This window comes from Physeter macrocephalus, chromosome 7 (assembly GCF_002837175.3).
Source record: "Physeter macrocephalus isolate SW-GA chromosome 7, ASM283717v5, whole genome shotgun sequence".
Taxonomy (NCBI): domain Eukaryota; kingdom Metazoa; phylum Chordata; class Mammalia; order Artiodactyla; family Physeteridae; genus Physeter; species Physeter macrocephalus.
This window is the reverse complement of record NC_041220.1, coordinates 103,669,337-103,691,240: the sequence shown is the minus strand read 5'-3', so window position 1 is coordinate 103,691,240 and position 21,904 is coordinate 103,669,337. Positions and strand designations below refer to the sequence as shown.

At 35.1% G+C, this 21,904-nt stretch overlaps 1 protein-coding gene across 2 annotated transcripts in view; it reads right to left on the bottom strand.

Annotated features, from left to right (window-relative positions):
- RAB28 (RAB28, member RAS oncogene family) overlaps positions 1 to 21,904 on the bottom strand; it is a 99,833-nt gene that overhangs the window by 61,556 nt on the left and 16,373 nt on the right. For both annotated transcript variants that reach the window (XM_007100998.2, XM_028492131.2), the window contains exon 4: positions 16,079 to 16,208. In XM_007100998.2, coding sequence (XP_007101060.1) covers positions 16,079 to 16,208 — 130 coding nt within the window. The remainder of the gene's footprint in view (positions 1 to 16,078; positions 16,209 to 21,904) is intronic.

The following is a 21,904-nucleotide window of genomic DNA, read 5'->3' as shown; positions in this document are numbered from 1 at the left end:
TAGATGACAGTACATCTATTTATAACATGGTTTACTGAATATTTTAAGCCCACAGTTGAGACCTACTGCTCAGAAAGAAAGGATTCCTTTCAAAATATTATTGCTCACTGACAATGCACCTGGTCACCGAAGAGCTCTGATGGAGATGCACAATGAGATTAATGTTTTCATGCCTGCTGATACAACATCCTTTCCATAGTCCATAGATCAAGGAGTAATTTTAACTTTCAAGTCTTATTATCTAAGAAATACATTTTGTAAGGCTATAATTGCCAAAGATAGTGATTACTCTGATGGATCAGGGCAAAGTAATTGAAAACATTCTGGAATGATTCATCATTCTAGATGCCATTAAATAACATTAGTGATTCTTGGGAAGAAGTCAAAATATCAACATTAACAGAAGTATGGAAGTTAATTCCAACCCTCTTGGATGACTTTGAAGGGTTTAAAACTTCATTGGAGGAAGTAACTGCAGATGTAGCAGAAACAGCAACAGAACTAGAATTAGAAGTGGAGCCTGGGGCTTCCCTGGTGGCGCAGTGGTTGCGCGACCGCCTGCCGATGCAGGGGAACTGGGCTGTTAATCTTATGATAAAATTTTAATGAATGAGGAGTTGCTTTTTAAAGATAACTAAAAAAAGTGGTTGCTTGAGAGGTAATCAACTTCTGGTAAAGATGATGTGAAGACTGTTGAAATGACAACAAAGGATTTAGAATATTACATAAACTGAGTTGATAAAGCAGCGGCAGGGTTTAAGGGGATTGACTCCAATTTTTTTTTCTTTGTCAGGTGAGTATGTTTTGTTGTTGATTTTTTATTGAAGTATAGTTGATTTATAATATTGTGTTAGTTTTAGGTTTACAGCATAGTAATTCAGTATTTTTGCAGATTATATCCCATTATAGGTTATTACAAGATAACTGGTATAATTCCCTGTGCTATACAGTAAATCCTTATTGCTTATCTATTTTATATATAGTATTTTGTATCTGTTGATTCCATACTTCTAATTTGTCCCTCCTCCCTTCCCTCTCCTCTTCGGTAACCACAAGTTTTCTGTATCTGTGATTCTGTTTCATGTATACATATATATTCCTTTGTGTTATTTTTTACATTCCATATATAAGTGATATCATATAGTATTTGTCTTTCTCTGTCAGGCTTATTTCACTAAACATAATATTACCTAGGTCCATCCACATTGCTGCAAATAACAGTATTTCATTCTTTTTTATGTCTGAGGAAAGAAGTTCTACTGTGGGTAAAATGCTATCAAACAGCATTGCATGCAGAAGAGAAAGCGTTTGTGAAGGGAAGAATCAATCAATGAGGCAAACTTCATTGTCTTATTTTAAGAAATTGCCACAGCCAGCCCAACCTTCGGCAACTACCACCCTGATCATTTAGCAGCCATCAACAGTGAGGCAAGGCCCTACACCAGCAAAAAGACGACAACTTGCTAAAGGCTCAGATGATGATTAGTGTTTTTTTTTAGCAATAAAGTATTTTTAATTAAGGTATGTACGTTGTTTTTTTAGACATAATGCTATTGCACACTTAACAGACTACAATATAGTGTAAAAATAACATTTATATGCCCTGGGAAACCAAAAAATTTGTGTGACTCACTTTGTTATAATATTCGCTTTACTACGGTAGTCTGGACCTGAACCCACAGTATCTTCAACGTATGCCTACGTGGTTCTAAAAGTCATATGTGATATTCTATTTCTGTAAATCAACTCACTTTCCCTTCCTTTGGCTTCCATTTTAATTTTAGAAGTACCAGAACAGAACAAAAAGGAGGAGGGCACCATTTGCTTTTAGAAGCATTCTTCCAATAATTTGCATAGTATGTGCATTTGATTCTGATAACAAACAAAAAGTTATTCAAATAACCTGACTAATCCACAATTTCATATATTAAATATTCAAAGGTGGTCTACAAATTTAACGTTCATTGATTTTCGTAACGTTTTCAAAAGAGCTCTTATTTTGGTTTCCTCATTAGTAAATAAAATAATAAAATCAGAAGATTTCTGTATTATTCTAGCTTCAACTTCTATGATTCTTTGAGATTTACTTCTAACATATTAAACCATAATGGCTCTGCTTTGGGCTGAACTATGTCAACCCTTCCCTCCCTCAAATTCATACGTTGAAGTTCTAATCCCCCAGACCCTCAGAATGTGACTTTATTTCAATATAGGGCCTTTAAAGAAGTAATTAAGGTAAAATGGAGGTCATATGGATGGGCCCTAATCCAGCATGACTGCAATCCTTAAAAGAGGAGATTCGTACACAGACATGCATGAAGGAAAGACCATGTGAAGATAAAGGGAGAAGACAGCCATCTACAAACCAACCCTGCAGACACCTTGATCTCAGACTTTTAGCCTCTAGAATTGTCAGAAAATAAATTTCTGTTGTTTAAACCACCCAGTTTGAGGTACTTTGTTATTGGCAAAAAACAAAAAATGCAAAGCAAAAAATGGCAAACTAATACAAGCTCTAATATTTTTTTGTTATTTAGATCCTCCTAGCATGGAAACAAACACCAAAATATGGAAGTGGAACTCATATTTTAAGAAACTCTAAAATGAGTTCTTGGGAGTTTTTTTTTTTTTTTTTTTGGAGAAAAGCCAACATTTAGATCTGCCCATTTTCTTTTTTTTCTTTTTACATCTTTATTGGAGTATAATTGCATTACAATGTTGTGTTAGTTTCTGCTGTACAACAAAGTGAATCAGCTACATGTATACATATATCCCCATATCCCCTCCCTCTTGAGCCTCCCTCCCACCCTCCGCATCCCACCCCTCTAGGTCATCACAAAGCATTGAGCTGACCTCCCTGTGCTACACAGCAACTTCTCACTAGCCATCCATTTTACATTTGGTAGTGTCTATATGTCAGTGCTGCTCTCTCACTTCGTCCCAGCTTCCCCTTTACCGCATGTCCTCAAATCTGTTCTCTATGTCTGCGTCTCTATTCCTACCCTGCCACCAGGTTCATCAGTACCATTTTTTTAGATTCCATATATATATGTGTTAACATACGGTATTTGTTTTTCTCTTTCTGACTTACTTCACTCTGTATGACAGACTCCAGGTCGGTACAGGACTCTTTTTGAGTTATGGTTTTCTCAGGGTATATGCCCAGTAGTGGGATTGCTCCTTCTGCCCATTTTCTGATTGGGTTGTTTGTTTTTTGATACTGAACTGCATGAGCTCTTTTTGGAGATTAATCCCTTCTTGGTCACTTCGTTTGCAAATATTTCCTCTCATTCTGTGGGTTGTCTTTTTATTTTGTTTATGATTTCCTTTACTGTGCAAACGCTTTTAAGTTTAATTAGGTCCCGTTTATTTTTGTGTTTATTTTCATTACTCTAGGAGGTCTCCAAAAAAGACAAACAGTTGGCCTAAAAGCACATGAAAAGATGCTCAATATCACTAATTATTAGAGAAATGCATCATCAAAAAATCTAAACAACAAATGCTGGAGATGGTGTGGAGAAAAGGGAACCCTCCTATACTGTTGGTGGGATTGTAAATTGGTACAGCCACTATGGAGAACAGTATGGAAGTTCCTTAAAAACTAAAAATAGAACTACCATATGATCTAGCAATCCCACTCCTGGGCATATATCTCGAGAAAACCATAATTTGAAAAGATACATGCACCCCAATGTTCACTGCAGCACTATTTACAATAGCCAAGACATGGAAGCAACTTACATGTCCATCGTCAAGAGGAATGGATAAATATGTGGTACATATATACTATGGAATATTACTCAGCCATAAAAAAAGAGCAAAATAATGCCATTTGCAGCAACACAGATGGACCTAGAGATTGTCATACTGAGTGAAGTCAGACAGAGAAAGACAAATATCATATGATATCACTTATATGTGGAATCCAAAAAAAATGGTACAAATGAACTTATTTACAAAACAGAAATAGAGTCACAGATGCAAAAAACAAACCTACAGTTACCAGGGGGGAAAGGAGGGTAGGGATAAATTGGGAGATTGGGATTGACATATACTCACTACTATATATAAAATAGATAACTAATAAAGACCTACTGTATAGCACAGGGAACTCTACTCAATCCCTGTAATGACCTATATGGGAAAAGAATCTTAAAAAAAGTGTATATATGTAAAACTGATTCACTTTGCTATACACCTGAAACGAACACAACAATGTACATCAAATATATTCCAATAAAAAATAAATTTAAAAAAATTTTTTAAAGCCAACATTAAATTCCAAATGCAGAGATACCCTTGAGTTGGCTCAAGACTTACCTATAACAAGATGTATCCAAACCCTACCAGTTTTGCAAAGACTCAGTTTGAGGTCTACATTCCTCTTGATCCTTTCCCTCTCATTGATACAGTAGTGCTAAACTATACATTGTTTTTCTTTTGTACTTTTTGTCCATTATGTTAATCTTACTTCCACAAAAAGACAAGTTTCCTGAAGGCTGGATTCACGATATATGTGCCTAGGAAGCAGCCATGTGCTCACAGAAAGAACTTTTTCCTTTATGGATTGACTGTCTTAAATACAATAGTTCTATTAAGTTTGCCATTATCTTTCTACGCTGCTTAATTTTAAGGTATTTCAAATTAGAAAGAAATGAGAACATGCCTTTAACACAGGTATAGAATCACACATAGATTTCAAAACATCCTACAAGAATTACCTAATTTAGCCTAATTAATCATCTAATTAATTCTTTAATTATTAGAAAAATATAGACCATAATATTTATTCTTATTTTTTCCACTGTTAGCAATATATATCTTTTACAGCATACAGTGGTTAATCTTTACCATTCCCTGAATGATAATGAGAATATATTTTCACAGTAGCAATTGGTGACATTTCAATAAATCAATGTGCTGCAGTGATACCTAAATAAAAGCTTATTTCACTATAATGATGCTTCCAGGCTTCCCTCAAGTCAGGTGGTTACTTGCAGTTAATGATCTGTGACATGCCACACAAGTAGTCCCAAAAAGACTTATTATCCACCGCATGTGCAACAATATTTGCTTTATGGATGGCTAAATGAATGAAGACATTCAATGTAACTGTAAAAGTAAAATCAAAAGAAAACTTACAAGTAACATGTTTTCTTTAAGTAAAAGGGCTGTGACCATTCTCCATTAATACTTAACCTTTTGCTGGAGCAGTGCAACCACATATAATGCTCAAATCCATAAAGCCCAAGAGCTGTTCTGGGTTAATGCTAATTAACTGCCCCCAATCAAAAGAGCAGTAACTTTCCAAAAATGTGATATCATCAGCCTTTATTATTGACGTCAAAGTCACATCACAAACCTTAATGAACAATTTAAAAAAAGACAAATATGCTTTATACATAAGTTGAGAGTATGTCTTTCAGTCGAATTTACATATAAATATACAACAAAAACATACCAAGAAAAGAATTATTACTATCATGCTTCAGAGAAAATTTGCTAATCTCAGACAATACACTATCTTTTATAGCTGCCAGACTTTGTAAGCATTCAAATCTTTACCATTTATAATTTTATTTCATATACTAGACTCAGCTTTTGTCCACCATATGTCCACTGTGGATTAACTATTCCCTTAGGCACAATTAAGGCCTTTCCATTTGTTGTAAGAAGAGCTAAGTATGAAGGACACAGCCAGAAATAACATTTATACCTCAACCAAAAACAGAAGTACATTCAAACTCCAACTATGGTTTATGCAGCATCTTTTTTTTTTATTAGACACATGTCTACAAAGCAAAATAAACTTGAGATAAAAGTTCATGGCAACTGTACACCAGCTTTCACCATTCAGATTGAATATCAAAATTATATCTCCTCCATTAACTGAATTTAAATATGTTTTCAGAAAAATGTACTCCTAAAATACAAGTTAAGTGAAGGGTGGCTTCCAAACAATAATTATAACCAAAATTTTAATCATTTTTTATGTATTTCAAAGACATTTCACAAAATTTTTCATGTTTTTGATTTTTAAATCCTTCAATTAAAAAAATACGAGACTTAGCAATACCTCCTCCCATTACCCATAACTAGGAGAGAGGATTTGGAGAAAGAGTGGGAAATACAATAATAACAACGAACACATATAGCAACTATATATATACCAGGCATGGTTTTAGGAGCTTTATATATATTTAATTTTTATAACGACCTCCTTATAAGGTAGGTGCTACTGTTATTTCCATTTTACAGATGACAAAACTAAGGCACAAAGAGGGTGAGTACCTTACCATGGTCACACATTTAAATAAGTGAGCCCATATCTGAACCTAAGTGGTCTTACTTAGAAGTCTGTGTCCTTGACTACTACTCTATACTGTCTCTATACTAAAGATATTAAGGTGCTAGAACACACTATAAAATAAATATGCATAAGGGAAAATACCACTTCTCAACTTTTTAAAATTAAAATTTTGAATGAAAATTAAGCGATGAGGGCTAAGAGTTTAGTTTTCAAAAGAACTATGTGTGTAAAGTAAGAGGCATTTTACATGATCTTATGTAGTAGTAACTCATAAGCACCAGGTGAGGCTGTTATTATATGCCTCTTCCAGATGAAAAACCTAGCCTCAGAGTTTTACAAAAGCTAGGGAAAAAAAACAGTATTATTTTCTCTTTATCATCTCAAAATTTCCACAGTTTCATCTTTTACTAAGGTAGAGAATTAATAATTTTCTAGTCATTCATAACAAGTACTTATTGAGCATTTTCTGTGTGCCAGGGACTGAGCTTGATACTAGAAACACCGCAGTGAACAATGTAAAAAGTCTCTGCCTTCATGGAGCTTTAGTTACAGAACACCTACATAACTCCAAACGGTAAAAAAATAAAATAAAAAACTCTGCTCTAAAAAAGGTGACTTTTTCAGAACATTATAGAGATCAAACTAGTCATTACCAGTAGAGAGAGGGAAGGGAAGAGGGGCAAGATAGGGTAGGGGCTTAAGAGGTACAAACTACTATGTATAAAAGAAATAAGCTACAAGGATATATTGTACAGCACAGGGAATATAGCCAATACTTTATAACTTGAAATGGAGTATAATCTATAAAAATATTGAATCATGATGTTGTTTACCCTAAACTAACATAATATTGTAAATCAACTATACTTCAAAGAAAAAAAGAAATGCTACTTTTAGAGCCCCAAAAAGCACTTGAAAGTTGGTCATATTTCCAGGGTGTGCCTAGCAAATACTAAGAATTCAATAAATCTTGGTTGTATTTATCGTTATTAGGTATATGTACCTATTCATGTATATAGAAAATGGATACTTAATAATCTAATAACTGAATGATAAAATGAGCCGAAGAAATCATCTCTGCAAAGATAAGAAGACAGGATTTCAATCACATGAAAAGTTAAACTCTCTTAAAATTGTATGGCAACAAATATGTTCAATTAATCAGACTTACATCTAAACATAGTTTGGGTCATCATATTTTAGGAATAGAAGGTGCTCATGATTGCCTAGTACCATCCCCTCATTTTATACATGAGGATCATCTTAAGTGATTAAATAAATTGCCAAGGTAATGTAGCTAGATAAAATAACAGTAGCAGGACAAAGTTTTCTGATCCCCACTCTAGTGTTCTTTTAATCTATATTGGAGTTATTAAATAATCACAGCAAATATAAAGTAAAATAAACCATTAAAGGGGCTTAAATTACATTAATAAAAATCTCAAATCTTTTCACAAAGTTTTTATAGCTGTATTCTTTTTAAATATTTTATTTAATATTAATTTAATATTTAATAATTAATTTCTTCTAAAGTTTAAAATCAGAGAGTCATCATAAAAGAAACAACAGGTGGATTATGCTTTCTTTAGCATTTAATAAACTTTCTCTATCATGACAATGAAAGACAGACAGAAATCATATAAACAGATTGCTATGACCAAAATGCTTACACAATTCCCCCAAAACAAACAAAACAAAACCACAAAATCCTTAAACTTCTCAAGCTAAGTAAACTGTAATACTGCCAAAATGGTTTAAAGTAGGCCAACCAAAAAAAAGTAACTATGAAATGACATAATAACATCACTGCAACAACTGTCAGGTGAAAAATGGTTTCTGATTAGTATTATGAAAAAGCACTTATTTGACATTTTCTTCCCCAATATATCAGTCACAACACCAGTGTGAATCCAAGCTTATGCGTTTAATTTGATAAAACTACTCAACCAATTAAACTTGAAATACTATCAAAGTGTTCTTAAAGTACAGTAGGAGTGTGAAATACCACATAAGAGAACAGCTGTAAGTGTATGTATCAAAATACTCTCTCACTCAGTATACAGAACACTGATGCTATCAGTATCAGAATAAGATGCTACCAGCATCCTCCAGTATATAAATAAATAATCATAGCTCTATATGACAAATTTACATGTAAAGAGAGGAAAAAGAAAAAAGAAAAAAAAAATGAAGCAACAGAAACATTAGGTCCATCTGAAAAAGACACTTGGATCTGATACTTTTGGGATTACTATCACCAGAACAAAAAGAACCATATTAAAGTAAATGGGTAAGGGGCAGAATGTTATAATTTAGACTGTATAAACAGAATGAACTTTTCAAATCCTCAAAAGAGTTTTTGTTTATGCTTTATAAATTGTAAACTCTTTTAAACAAACTGGTAATAATGACTCACTTGTTCACTTTGTTAAAATATTGTAGATGATAAATTTTACAGAAGTTGATACGAATCCTTCAAAACAGGAATCAAAGTAAATGTTAACTTACTTCATAGTTTCACATTTCCACTCTCCAGATACAATAAGAATTTTTGAAAACTCAAAGGAGTAGCAGTATAGGCAAGTACTTTCATGTAAATTCCCATAAAGTTCTTAAAGCTGGACATAAAGCCATCTCTTATACTCATCTATTACTAAGAATAAAGAATAGTCTTTAAAAGCCTTGTGATAACTTTACTGAGAGCATCAGTAAAATTTTCAACTTAAAATCTACTTGTTTTACTAATACATTTCCATGGAGTTCAGGGAACACAACTTACAGGGTACATTAAAATGTAACCTTTGGACCTCACAGTGTAAAACATCACTTCCTGGGCAGAGATAGTACTCCAAGAACAATCAATCACTGTTAAGAAGAATATACACTCAACATTGTTAATTAGTGTTGATGCACTCTTCTCTATGCCCTCATCTGTCATGAAGATTGTTTAAAAATCTGAGTTATTAGTCTTTATTTGGGAAAGGATCTGTTTAATATCTTTAAGAGTAGAAATCATTCATCCATCCACTCTATACTGGAGCATGATAATTCCTACTCCCAATACAAGTTACTGATAACCACCACCCCTCCACTAACTAAGAAGCTATAAATCAGGAAGGGGGCAGCTCCTATGCAACCCTGTTAATTTCTGTTTACAATCTATCCAACTGAGAATGTTAGCTAGTCAGGGGAGAAACTAGGTGATGGATCAGATAGTAGGAAAACATAACAGCTTAAAGATAGAAAATAAGAAAATGACAAATTAAAATGCCATGTGGTTGTAAAACATGGATTGAATATAAAATTAATCTTTAAAAAATTAATATTCCTGAGTGTTCATTTCATTTTAATTTGAACTTTCCCTGAAACACTAAAAGAAAAACTAAAAGTGTATTTGAGTGCAGACTCTGATTTTTAAATTAAACACAAAAATTTAAAATTTGTAAATAAAAAGTTGAAAGTGTAAGTTTCTACCAGTATGTAAAAGTCACCAGAAAGGGCTTCCCTGGTGGCGCAGTGGTTGAGAGTCCGCCTGCCGATGCAGGGGACGCGGGTTCGTGCCCCGGTCCGGGAAGATCCCACGTGCCGCGGTGCGGCTGGGCCCGTGAGTCATGGCCGCTGAGCCTGCGCATCCAGAGCCTGTGCCCCGCAACGGGAGAGGCCACAACGGTGAGAGGCCCGCGTACCGAAAAAAAAAAAAAAAAAAAAAAAAAAAAAGTCACAAGAAAATGAAGCAAAATTCTTAATTTTTTTAGATTTATTTAACCTAAAGTCATGATATAAAACCTATGACATTTTATCTCTAACATGATCCAGCATAATATAACTTCAATGTGTTTCTTAAGAAACTCTGACATTATTCACCAGAGTATAATTCACTAGGCCAGTTGGGCCTGAAGGCCATCTAATAAGTTCCCTGTTACCTACTATGTATTTTTCTTTATTAAGAAAACCATTTTCCCTGAATAACATATCCCAGGCCATATACACTTTTAATTTCAACAGTCTTCCTGAAAAGGCTTTTATTCATTCATTTGGTATTCATTCATTCAGACACTGTTCTAAGTGATAAGGTCCCTAGCTTTCAGAGCTTAGACAAGAAACAAACAAGAAATGATATCAGATGACAATGAGACTATGCAAATAACTGAAACAGAACGTCCTCACAAAAAGGGACTTGATGACTCGTTTAGACTTGAATGGTCAAAGAAGGCAACTCTGAGGAGATGACATTTAAGATGAGATCCAAATGACAAAATGGAGCCAGCCAAGACAAATGTGCCTTACACATATAGTGGACAAAGGAGCATTTAGTAGAAAATGAGATCTGAGATGTAGGTAGAAGCCAGATAACCCTGTGCTTGACGAAATTGGATGAGGAGTGTGGATTTCATTCTAGTGTGATGAGAAAGCACTAGAGGGTTTTAAGGAGAGAAGTCATACAGTATGATTTGCCATTTGGGAACTGGATTTAGGAGATCAAAGCTAAGAGCAGGAGGAAGAGTTAGGAAGCTAGTGCCATAGTTCACATGAAAGTTGATGATTGTGTGTTGGGCCATGGTCAGGTCCACTTGTAATAAGCCTGTAATAAGTGGTCACATATTGAAAATCCCTAGGTTCTGCAGTGCAGGCTCTGATCAAGTGAGAGTGCCCCAATGCTGGGAGAGCAAGACCTTCAAGGCCAGGGAATCAGGTATTAAGCCTGGTGCAGAAGTTGCCTCAGATGGTAATATAATTGTTTCCAGGTGCTTATGTGGCTATATTCATAGCCGATCAGACAACGCACTGTACTTGGAGCTGCAGACATCATCAAACTCCAATGTAACTTCCACAAAACACACAGAATAAGTAGATGACTTACCCCTTTCCCATTTTTTAAAAAAATAAAATTTATTTATTTATTTTTATTTTTTTGGCTGCACTGGGTCTTTGTTGCTGCGCACAGGCTTTCTCTAGATGCGGTGAGCAGGGGCTACTCTTCGTTGTGGTGTGCAGGCTTCTCATTGCGGTGGCTTCTCTTTGTTGTGGAGCATGGGCTCTGGGTGCACAGGCTTCAGTAGCCGTGGCACACGGGCTCAGTAGTTGTGGCTCACAGGCTCTAGAGTGCAGGCTCAGTAGTTGTGGCACACGGGCTTAGTTGCTCCGCGGCATGTGGGATCTTCCCGGACCAGGGCTCGAACCCGTGTCCCCTGCATTGGCAGGTGGATTCTTAACCACTGCGCCACCAGGGAAGTCCTCCCTCTTTCCCATTTTGAAAGCTACTACCAGGAATATTTTTTTACCTCACTAGGGAAAAGTAGGGCCTTCCATGGAAATTTGAACATAATTTTACTTATTAATCCCAACAACCAGACAAAGCAAAAGAAAGTCAAATTCCTAGAAAACTTGAAGATGGTAGAGAAAAAGAATAAAATTAAGACCCAGATTAGCAGGTCCCAATCACTCCTTAAGCACTCTCCGTGATTCAACCTTTGCACAAATTAACAATGGCTAGCTGAACACACATAGCTGGCACTCGAGAATGTTTTCTAAATGAATTGTCCTACCCAACACACAGCATGAGAACTATTATGGTAAAAAACAAGGAATAAGATGGTGACAAAGGAATTCTCTAGGAACCATTTTCTTCAGGCTACTTTTGTAAAATATCTATGTCAGCTGTACTAATTTGTAACTTGTGATCTTTCTAACTGAAGCTCCAGTCCATGCTTTTAAAAGGCTATTTTGATTAATAATAATAACTAATAGTTATTGAGCACTTACATTGTACAGGAAATGTGTTCTAAGTGTTTTTATGTAATAGCTCACTTAATCCTTAAACCAACTTTATCAGACAGAAACCATTATCCTTATTTCCAGATGAAGAAATTGAGACTTAAAGACATAAAGTAACTTGTCTGATGTTACACTGCTGATAAGTGAAGAAACTGGGCTTGTAAGCAAAGTCTGTCTAAACTTAAAACCCTCTGATCTTAACCACGACTCAATACTTCATTTAAAATCTTAAACAGTACAAAGAAATAACACTACTGTTTTATAACCTCTTAGAATTGAATATAAAATAAAATAAATTAATTTTGTTGTAAGTACAGTTGACCCTTGAACAACACTGGTTTGAACTGTGCAGGTCCACTTACATGCAGATTTTTTTTTCAATAGTAAATACTACAGTACTACATGATCCGAAGTTGGTTCAATCCGTGGATGCAGAACCATGAATAAGGAGGAACAGAGTTTACAGAGGGCTGACTATAAGTTAAACGTGGATTTTTGCCTGCAGGAAGGAACTATGCCCCTAACCCCTGTGTTGTTCAAGGGTCAAATATATTATATACTTTTAAGTATTATATACTGAAATAATTAACTTACTAATTATCAATTCTATTTCATTAAAGCAAGTCCCTTCCTCTGCTGGCTATATCATTAACCTACACTAGTTAAACTATAATAAAATGCAATTTTTACAAAAATAAACCTGTAATTCATCTTTACCTAAAACTATTCTCAATCCTCAGCCCAAATTTCTGAGAGTTTACCATATTTTAATAAAAAGCACATGATTTTATAACTTACTAATTATAAGCTCTTACTATGGAACAAATTCACACACACACACTCTTTGTATGGAAATTTTCTCTGTATCCCATCTTTTTGCTAAACTTTGGCTAAAAGTTGGCTACTGCTGCCAATATTTTCATAGCCTACACATACTTCTTTTCAACATATGCTTTCTATTCAAGCAAAGAATAGGACAGAATAACAAATTTTTAAAAGCACATTTAGGCAGACAATGACTGTGTAGATAATGATCATAATTCAGCTTCAACCGTCTTCCCATCATGATTCTTTTGCTTTGCCTTTAACCAGTACCTAAAGTCTTTGCTTTTAATTGAGGAAATTCATTGTCAATAGATCTACTCTAAAAGAAATGTTAAAGGAAGTTCTTCAAACAGAATCTGCTATCAAACAGACTCTTGGATCTAAACAGATAAATAAAGAGTGCTGGCAATGTAATAAGTAAATGTAAAATAAAATGTACCTTTTTTATTTTTAATTGCTCTTAAAAGCTACATGACTGTTTAAAGCAAAAATTATTTATAGAGGGCTTCCCTGGTGGTGCAGTGGTTGAGAATCCGCCTGCCAGTGCAGGGGACACGGGTTCGTGCCCCGGTCCGGGAAGATCCCACATGCCGCGGAGCGGCTGGGCCCGTGAGCCATGGCCACTGAGCCTGTGCGTCCGGAGCCTGTGCTCCGCAACGGGAGAGGCCACAACAGTGAGAGGCCCGCGTACCACAAAAAAAAAAAAAAAAAAAAATTATTTATAGAATATGTAAAAGTATATCTGACAATAATAACAGAAAGGATTGGGGCAGGAGGGAATTAAACACTAATGTTTAAGTTCCTTATACTACACACGAAGAGATATACTATTATTTGAAGGTAGACTGATTGAGGATGTATAGTGAACATCTTAAGGAAACAACTAAATATATAATATGTACAAGTTAATAGGTGAAATCAAATATAATAATAAGTGATCAATTAACTCAAGAGAAAGCAGAAAAAGAGGAATAAAAAGAAACAACAGATTGAACACATATAACATCTGATGAATGAAAAAAGTCAGATGAAACAACTGTGAAAGCCTTGCCATCTGGAACATTCTCTGAATCTGGAAGCTGCTTCCTTGACTTGGAAAACGTTCCAGTGTTTCATGAGGCCCTTGATATAGAAACTCTTAATAAAATCTCTTTAATTAGTTTGGTGTTGCTCAAAAAAAAAGTCTTTGCTTTTTAATCTAATTATATCCCCAAAAAAGAAAATGAGTGCATACTACTATAAGGTAACATCAACTTGTAAACACAAATTGTAAGATCATTCACTACATGATCATACTGATCATATGAAACTGGGCGGGTGACAGATAGCAGTAAATAATATTCAGGAAAATGTTCATCTCTAATCACTTAATTTTACACATGTAACATTCTGTGTGACTGCATACTCTATTATATGATCGCATTCTGTAAGAGAGTATTATAAATACAAGAAAGGGGTTAGAGCTAAACCAAAAGTGAAAAAATTCTTTTGACTTTCATGCAATTAAATCTCAAACACTGTAACAGTTTTTTGCATAAATTCATATAATTATATAAATGTTTGTTTTTGAAACCCAGGAATGGCATCACCAGCACAGTCCAATAGCCCAACTAGTCTGACATCCTGTCTTAGACAGTGACCAATGGCGGAGGCCTCACAGGATAGCATAAACACATAACATAATGTATGTAATTGTGCACCACTACACCATTACTCCAGATGTAGTTAGATTATATCCTGAAAGAAATGAAAACAAATCCCAACCCCCATCACTCCCTTACTCTATAATTTCCCAAAAGGTGACGGGAAACCTCCAATAAAGCACAAATTTAACTATAATATAAACCAATGCTTTGGTGACATGACGAATGACTAACAAATGATCTCCTAAAATGAAAAGCTGCACTCAGAAACAGAACCTAAGCTCATCAAAACTTATGATTTGTAAAGGGGGATTTCAATGAATTGAAAAGCATCTGATTCACTCAATTAGATCTAAAAAATAGATGAGCAAAATTTAACTAAAGCTTTAAAAAAAAAGTGTTTCTTTTACCCAAGCCATCCATTTTGTGATATGATACTGTTTTCTAGAAAGTATTATAAAATTTATATTTTTAACTCTTCAGAGAAATGATATCCACACCTGTTTTGTAATGGTTTTGAAGTAAGGCTTGGATTTATTAAATGTTCATCTAAGTGTGCAAAACCATATAATGAAGAAATCATGGTTGGTCCTTCAGGAAGTACTATTTCCTAAACAATTATAGACCAAAAAAAATGCACTGTATTTTTAAAGACTTTTGGAGAAGATAATTCTCTTGGTAGTATACTTGGGTATTGATTTAACAAAGCTTATAGTCAGGAAACAGTTCCTGACCTGAATCCTCCATGGTATAATTTAAATTCATTTTCTCTTTTTCTGACCTCAAATAAGTTGCAGAAGATTAGGTAATATCATATCTTATATATTTGAAAACTCTTATTAAGGTCCCCTTTACCAGGGTAAATGCATGGCAGGACTATGAACCAAATAATAATCCTGTACTGAATTCAGTCTTATAATTTTTATATGCTGTATATCATAGCCCAAGAGATAGATCTCAAAAATTACTTATCCATCATTTTTACCAAGCACCACTCCTCTCCCAATATACTTTCTCAAAAAAAAAAAATCTATATTTAAGAACAAACCTCAAAAATTTAGAAAAGGAAGTTTATGAGCGATGAGAGCAAGGAACAATGCACACAAAATTCCATGCAGACACTGCTTCCTTCCCTAGAACAGAGTATCATTTAATGAAATGTATCTCTCAAAATCTCTGGGGCAGAGCTGAAGCTGCAGTGTAATATCATAAAATCTGCAGCTGTGTTGCTGTTCTTAATAGTCCACACTGCCTCCTTAGACAACAGGAAGCCAAAACACACACACACAGCAGAACAGAACTTACCTTAAGAAGGAATTGGCCAAAGCAGCAGAGCAGTTATGACAGATCAAGCATCAAACTTATTGAAAAGACTGTACACATCTTTAGGAATTTTCTCCTCAACTTGCTCACTCCAGGAAAACAGTATCTATTTGTGTTTGCAAACATCAATTTTTTTTAGGAATAAAAACTACAGGATAGACAAATAAAGTTTACTATATATAAATAAACATTAATAACTTACTTTTATTGCCCACCAAGGCAACCAGTGGCTGAGTCTCAGACTCCTCACTCACTTTCTTCACCACAGAATACCAATCTTCTAAATTCTCAAAGCTTTGATAATTTGTAATATCATATACCAAGAGGATTCCCTGTCGCAAAAGAGTTACAGAATATTTATAATATACTACTTTAAAAAATATTAATACTGAACACTGTTAAGTAATAGATATGTTGAACAGAGTATAAAAAGTACAAACGTGGACTGTTTGTATCTGACTTCAATTTAGGTATTAGCAGACAGATAATACTGAATGTCTTCATTCAAGATAAATCCAGCAATTAAGATACAATGCAAGCTAAAGAATAATTTTATCAAACGGTAAGTGGTTTTCCAATGAGATATCTGGGATATGCTTGGTAAGTTTCAATAAAATATAAGAAAATCATATCATAGAGGTGAAAAAAGCTTCAAGGTCTACAGTTCTGCCTGTCACTTTCATGAGGTCAAACATTTAAACCTTTCAATAAATAACCATCTGCTGCTGCTCTTTTTAAATATTTTCAAAAATGGAGATTCCATGACATCCCCTGACAGTCAATTTCAGTGTTTAACACAATTTTCTTTAAATGAAACAAGTCGATTTCCTCTTTCGGTCCTCTGTGCATTTGGAGAACAACATGAGAGTGTCCTCCTTATAATAACCCTTCATGTACTTGAAGATAGTTAAGTAACTCCTTTACCATCTCCTTTCCAGAATAAACAAACTCAATTCCTTAAACTTGCCTCAAAGGACCTATTTTCTATCCCTTTAATCATAGTTGTTGGTTCTTCCCAGGACTTGCTACATATAGTTTTTTGACATCCTCTTTAAAATGAGCAATGTAAAACTGGACATGATACTGTAATAAGAGCCTGAACAAAGCCAAATACAACAGAGGGATTGCTTCCTGCCTCTTATATATCATATTCCTTTTAATATATCCCATTATTTTGTGTGGGAAGGAGAAGAAGTATGTACACTCACAAAAATAACACTGCCACATTCTTGATTCTCATCCAATTTGTGGTCAAATACTTAATACAAAGCTCTCTACATATTTAAGTCTGGACCCTAATGGCATTTATGTCTCCTCCTTCTTAAGTTATAATCATAAATGTTGACTACTTTTTTACACCTACTATGTACCAGACAGATATCTGGATCTTTTCATTAATCCTCACAAAAATCATGCAAGACTGGTATTATTATCCTCATTTTACTAATAAACACAAAGTCACATGGAGCCAGGATTTGAATCGAGGACTGAATGAATATTAAGTCCACCCATTCAGTCTACAAAAATTTGTCTGCCAACTATATGCCAAGCATTGTGCTGGGTACCAGGGATATAAATTCCAACCTCAAGGAACTCACAGTCTTGCCGCAAAGCCAGGCACATAAACAGACAAGTATATAACACAGAAGTCATGGCCAATGATATGCTGGTAAATATTAATGAACCAGCTTGAGGCATGGCAGCGGTGGGGAAGGGATGAGAGAGTGTTATTTGCAGCATCTGCCAATTGCTGTAGTGTAAATACTCCCCCCTGTGGTCATTTTAAAGCTATCAATGTCAGTTCACTGAACAGAGTTGGGTAGGACACCACTACACAGCACTTCCACCATACAGATACACTAGATATAAATAACCTCAAGAGCATAGACAACAGAAATATACAGTAAAATAATCAGTAAGTGATGCACTTTGATCATATAAATCTTTGTTTTTAATATAATTTATGAGTTTTTATATATTTTTAATCATGAATATATTCAATAACCGGCTCACAAAAATTCCTGAAAATTTAACAACTGAGTTTCCCAATGTGGCTCTAGCTTACTACTATTATGAACTTCCAGTACTATGCTCTTTTTTCCAGTTTTATTAAGAAATAGTTGACATGCATCACTGTACAAGTTTAAGGCATACAGCATGATGGCTTAATTTACATATATTACATGCTCTTTTTTAAACTACATTGGCCTCCAAGTCACTTAGCTTCTCTGGGTCTCAAGTTATTTGCCTCTAAAGTTAGATCATTAAATTAAACACTCTATATCCCTTTCAACTTAATTCTTTCATAATTTTTATGCAAAATTGTTTGTCTGATTTATTTTAGTAACTTATAAATCTATTTCTGCCTCCCCAAATGCTTTGAAATAATGCCCAGCACAGAATTATTTGAAATAATGAACATAATCCTACTTTTCTTATTAAGAATAATATCCCAGAATTAGCCTCTGAACAAAGCTAATATTCAATCTATTGACTCCACCTCCAGTTGACGTGAGTGATACAATATATTACGTTGAAAGAGCTCTGCCCTAGAAGTCAGACTGCCTTTAGCTTGTAGTCCTGGCCCTACCATCTATCGATCTTGGGCAATGCTTCTGTCAACCACCTTCATAATACCTGTCATGCCTAACTGATTATGTAAAGTAATAAAAATAGACAATTTAAAACCAACAAACTACACACTTAACTGTGAACTTTTTAATTATTATTCTGAATGAATATGAATCACATTTTCAGGGAAAATGTGAGATTGTTTTCACTCTCATAAACTGAGCCTTGACCTATGGTGCCTCTTAAACCTTAAAATTTTTAGAACCCTTCTAACTAATATATTAAAATATTCATCGCAACATGGCTCAATATCTGAAAATAGAATATATGCAAATAAAACATGGCCAGCATCTCTTGATAATCAGTACTAGACCAGAGCTACAGAATAAAAATTAACTCTCACTGATCTAGACCAGGAGTTGGTAAACTATGGCCCCCAGGTCAAATCCAGCTCATAGCCTATATTTGTAAATAAACTTTTATTGAAACATAGTTACACTCACTTAAGTATTATCAATGGCTGCCTTTGCACTATAATGGCAGAGTTGAGTAGCTGCAGCAGAGACAGTCTGACCTGCAAAACCTAAAATATTTTCTATCTGGCTTTTCAAGGAAGTTTGCCAATTTCTCATCTAAACCGATATATCCCAATATTCTTCAGTCAGCAATACCTATGAATTGTCCAGGACTCATACACCTTTTCATTAATCTAGCTATCTACCAACCCAAACATCTATCGGTTCATATATCCATTTCTCAATACCATTTAATGTAAAAATTATGATATTTATCTTTGCTCCTAATATGACAATTTTGTACCAGTTTTGACCTACACCCATGTGGTTAAAAACTGAGGAGAAATGAGAAAACCAAAGACATTAACATACAAAAGAAGTTCTAGGACTTTCAGTTTCAGCTCAAACATGTAAAGAGCTTGGAAGTCATCACGTCTGTTCTTACAATAAGAAAAAAGCTCGACAAACTGAAAATCCATGACTTTTCTTGGGCACAACAGAGAGCTGAGTTTGCAGGGCAAATTGCCACCCTGAAATCCAGAGTGATGGGTGAATCCAGAGAGTCACAGACAAAATCTGCTTACCTGGAACAAAAGCCACTAGAGCCAGTAAATAGTAGAAACATTTAAATGGTAATTTTGATGAATTGCTGGAGGCTGAGGGTAGGCTAGCTTGAGGATGAGAAACTCCTGGGGGACACAATCTTTGGGATACCCCCATACTTTCATGTGTTTTACCTCTAGGAACCCCACAAGATCCTCATGGTGAAGAGTCAAGAAAAATCCCCTCATGGCTCTGGCATGAGAAGAGAGAAAGTAACCATTGTAAAATATGCCCAGAGCATTATCTGTAAAATGGCATCCTCTCCAGGAAAAAAGCTCAGTCTTCTACCATATGAGAGAATGGCATTTTCCAACTCCAGCCCCTTCTAGTCATCCTGTCTCACCTAAATGAGAAAAGCTAAGAAATATCTATGAACGTCACAGCCCAGGGACACAGATGCTTAAGTAACACAAGGCTGTGACTTAATCATAAAAGTACAGAATGTTTCCCCTCTTCCATACTTTAACACACACCAATAGGGCTCCAGTATAATAGTAGATTACATTTGAAAGAGCTGCAAGACACAAACTCCAACTAAGGAAGAGTTCTTTGAGATGCCCAAAAAGACAGGGGAGGAAACACACAAGGACATTAGAGGAATTTGATGGCTCTGCCATCTAAAGATTCAGCAAACATTAAACACAGACCAACTCCTGGCCAAATTAACATAAAACCTCACACTAAAAGCCTATTTATTTGAGTTCTTATTACTCAATACATCATGTCTAGTTTTCAACACAAAATTAAAAGGCACACTAAAAGGAAGTTTCAAGAGAAAAAGCAAACATTAGAATCAGATTCAAATCAGATTTTGGAATGATCAGAACAGGAATTTAAAATAAATGTAATTAACATTTTAAAGATTCTAATGGAAAAGGTAGACAACATGAATGAACGGTCGGTAATATACACAAAGAGATGGAAACTTTAATGAATAATAAAAAGGAAATGCTAGATATCAAAAATACTATATAAGGCCATTGATGAGCTCATCAGTAGACTGGACACAACCTAGAAAAGAAACAGCCAGCTTTAAGATAAGATAATAGAAACTTTCAAAACTGAAATGTAAAGAGAAAAAAGAATGAATAAAATAGAATACCAAAGAACTATGGGACAATTCTGAATGTATATGACACATGGAACTGGAATACCAGAAGGAGAAGAGAAAACTTAAGAACTTAAGAAATATTGAAGTAATAATAGCCAAGAAATTGTCAAAATTAATTAGACACCATCCACAGATCCAGGAATATCAGAGAACATCAAGTAGGATAAATACCAAAACATCTACACCTAGGCATCATATACTTAAACTCCATAAAACAAAACACAATGAGAAAATCTTGAGAAAAGGTAGGGGGTGGAAGCCAAGGGGTGGGAGGGAATACCCTATCTATAGACCAACAAGGATAAGAATTATAGAGAATTTCTCATCAGAAACCAAGCAAGTAAGAAAAGAATGGAGTGAAATTTTTAAGGTGTTGAAGAAAAGGACCAATCTAAAATACTAGATGTAAAAAATCCTTTTCTAAGTAAGGAAGAATAAAGACTTTCTCAGATAAACAAAAACTGAGGGAATTCATAGCCAGAAGACCTTCTCTGGAAGAAACGTTAAAAGAGGTTCTTCAAGAAGAAGGAGGGCTTCCCTGGTGGTGCAGTGGTTGAGAATCCGCCTGCCGATGCAGGGGACACGGGTTCTTGCCCCAGTACGGGAAGATCCCACATGCCGCGGAGCAGCTGGGCCTGTGAGCCATGGCCACTGAGCCTGCACGTCCGGGAGAGGCCCGCGCCCCGCAAAAAAAGAAAAAAAAAAAAAAAAGAAGAAGGAAATGATACAGGTCAGAAACTCAGTTCTACATAAAGAAAGGAAGCATATCAGAGACGGAACAAGAAAAGGTAAAAGAAAATCATTAATTTTTCTTATTCTTAATTAATCTAAAATATAAATATTTAATAACAGTAACAAGGCATTGAGTGATTATAGCACATGGAAAAGAGAAATGAATGACCGTGATGCCATCAAGGACAGGAGGGATGAACTGAGAATATTCTTTTATGAAATATTTTATGAACTACACAGGAAGCATTGTAGTATCATATGAAGGTGGACTTAGATTAGTATAAGATGTATATTGCAAACTCTAGGGCAATTGCTTAAAAGACAAAGTTTTAGTATAACTGACAGACTAAGAGATAAAATGCTCAAATAAAACCAGAAAAGAAAGAAAGAGAGGGCTTCCCTGGTGGCGCAGTGGTTGAGAATCCGCCTGCCGATGCAGGGGACACGGGTTCGTGCCCCGGTCCGGGAAGATCCCACATGCTGCGGAGCTGCTGGG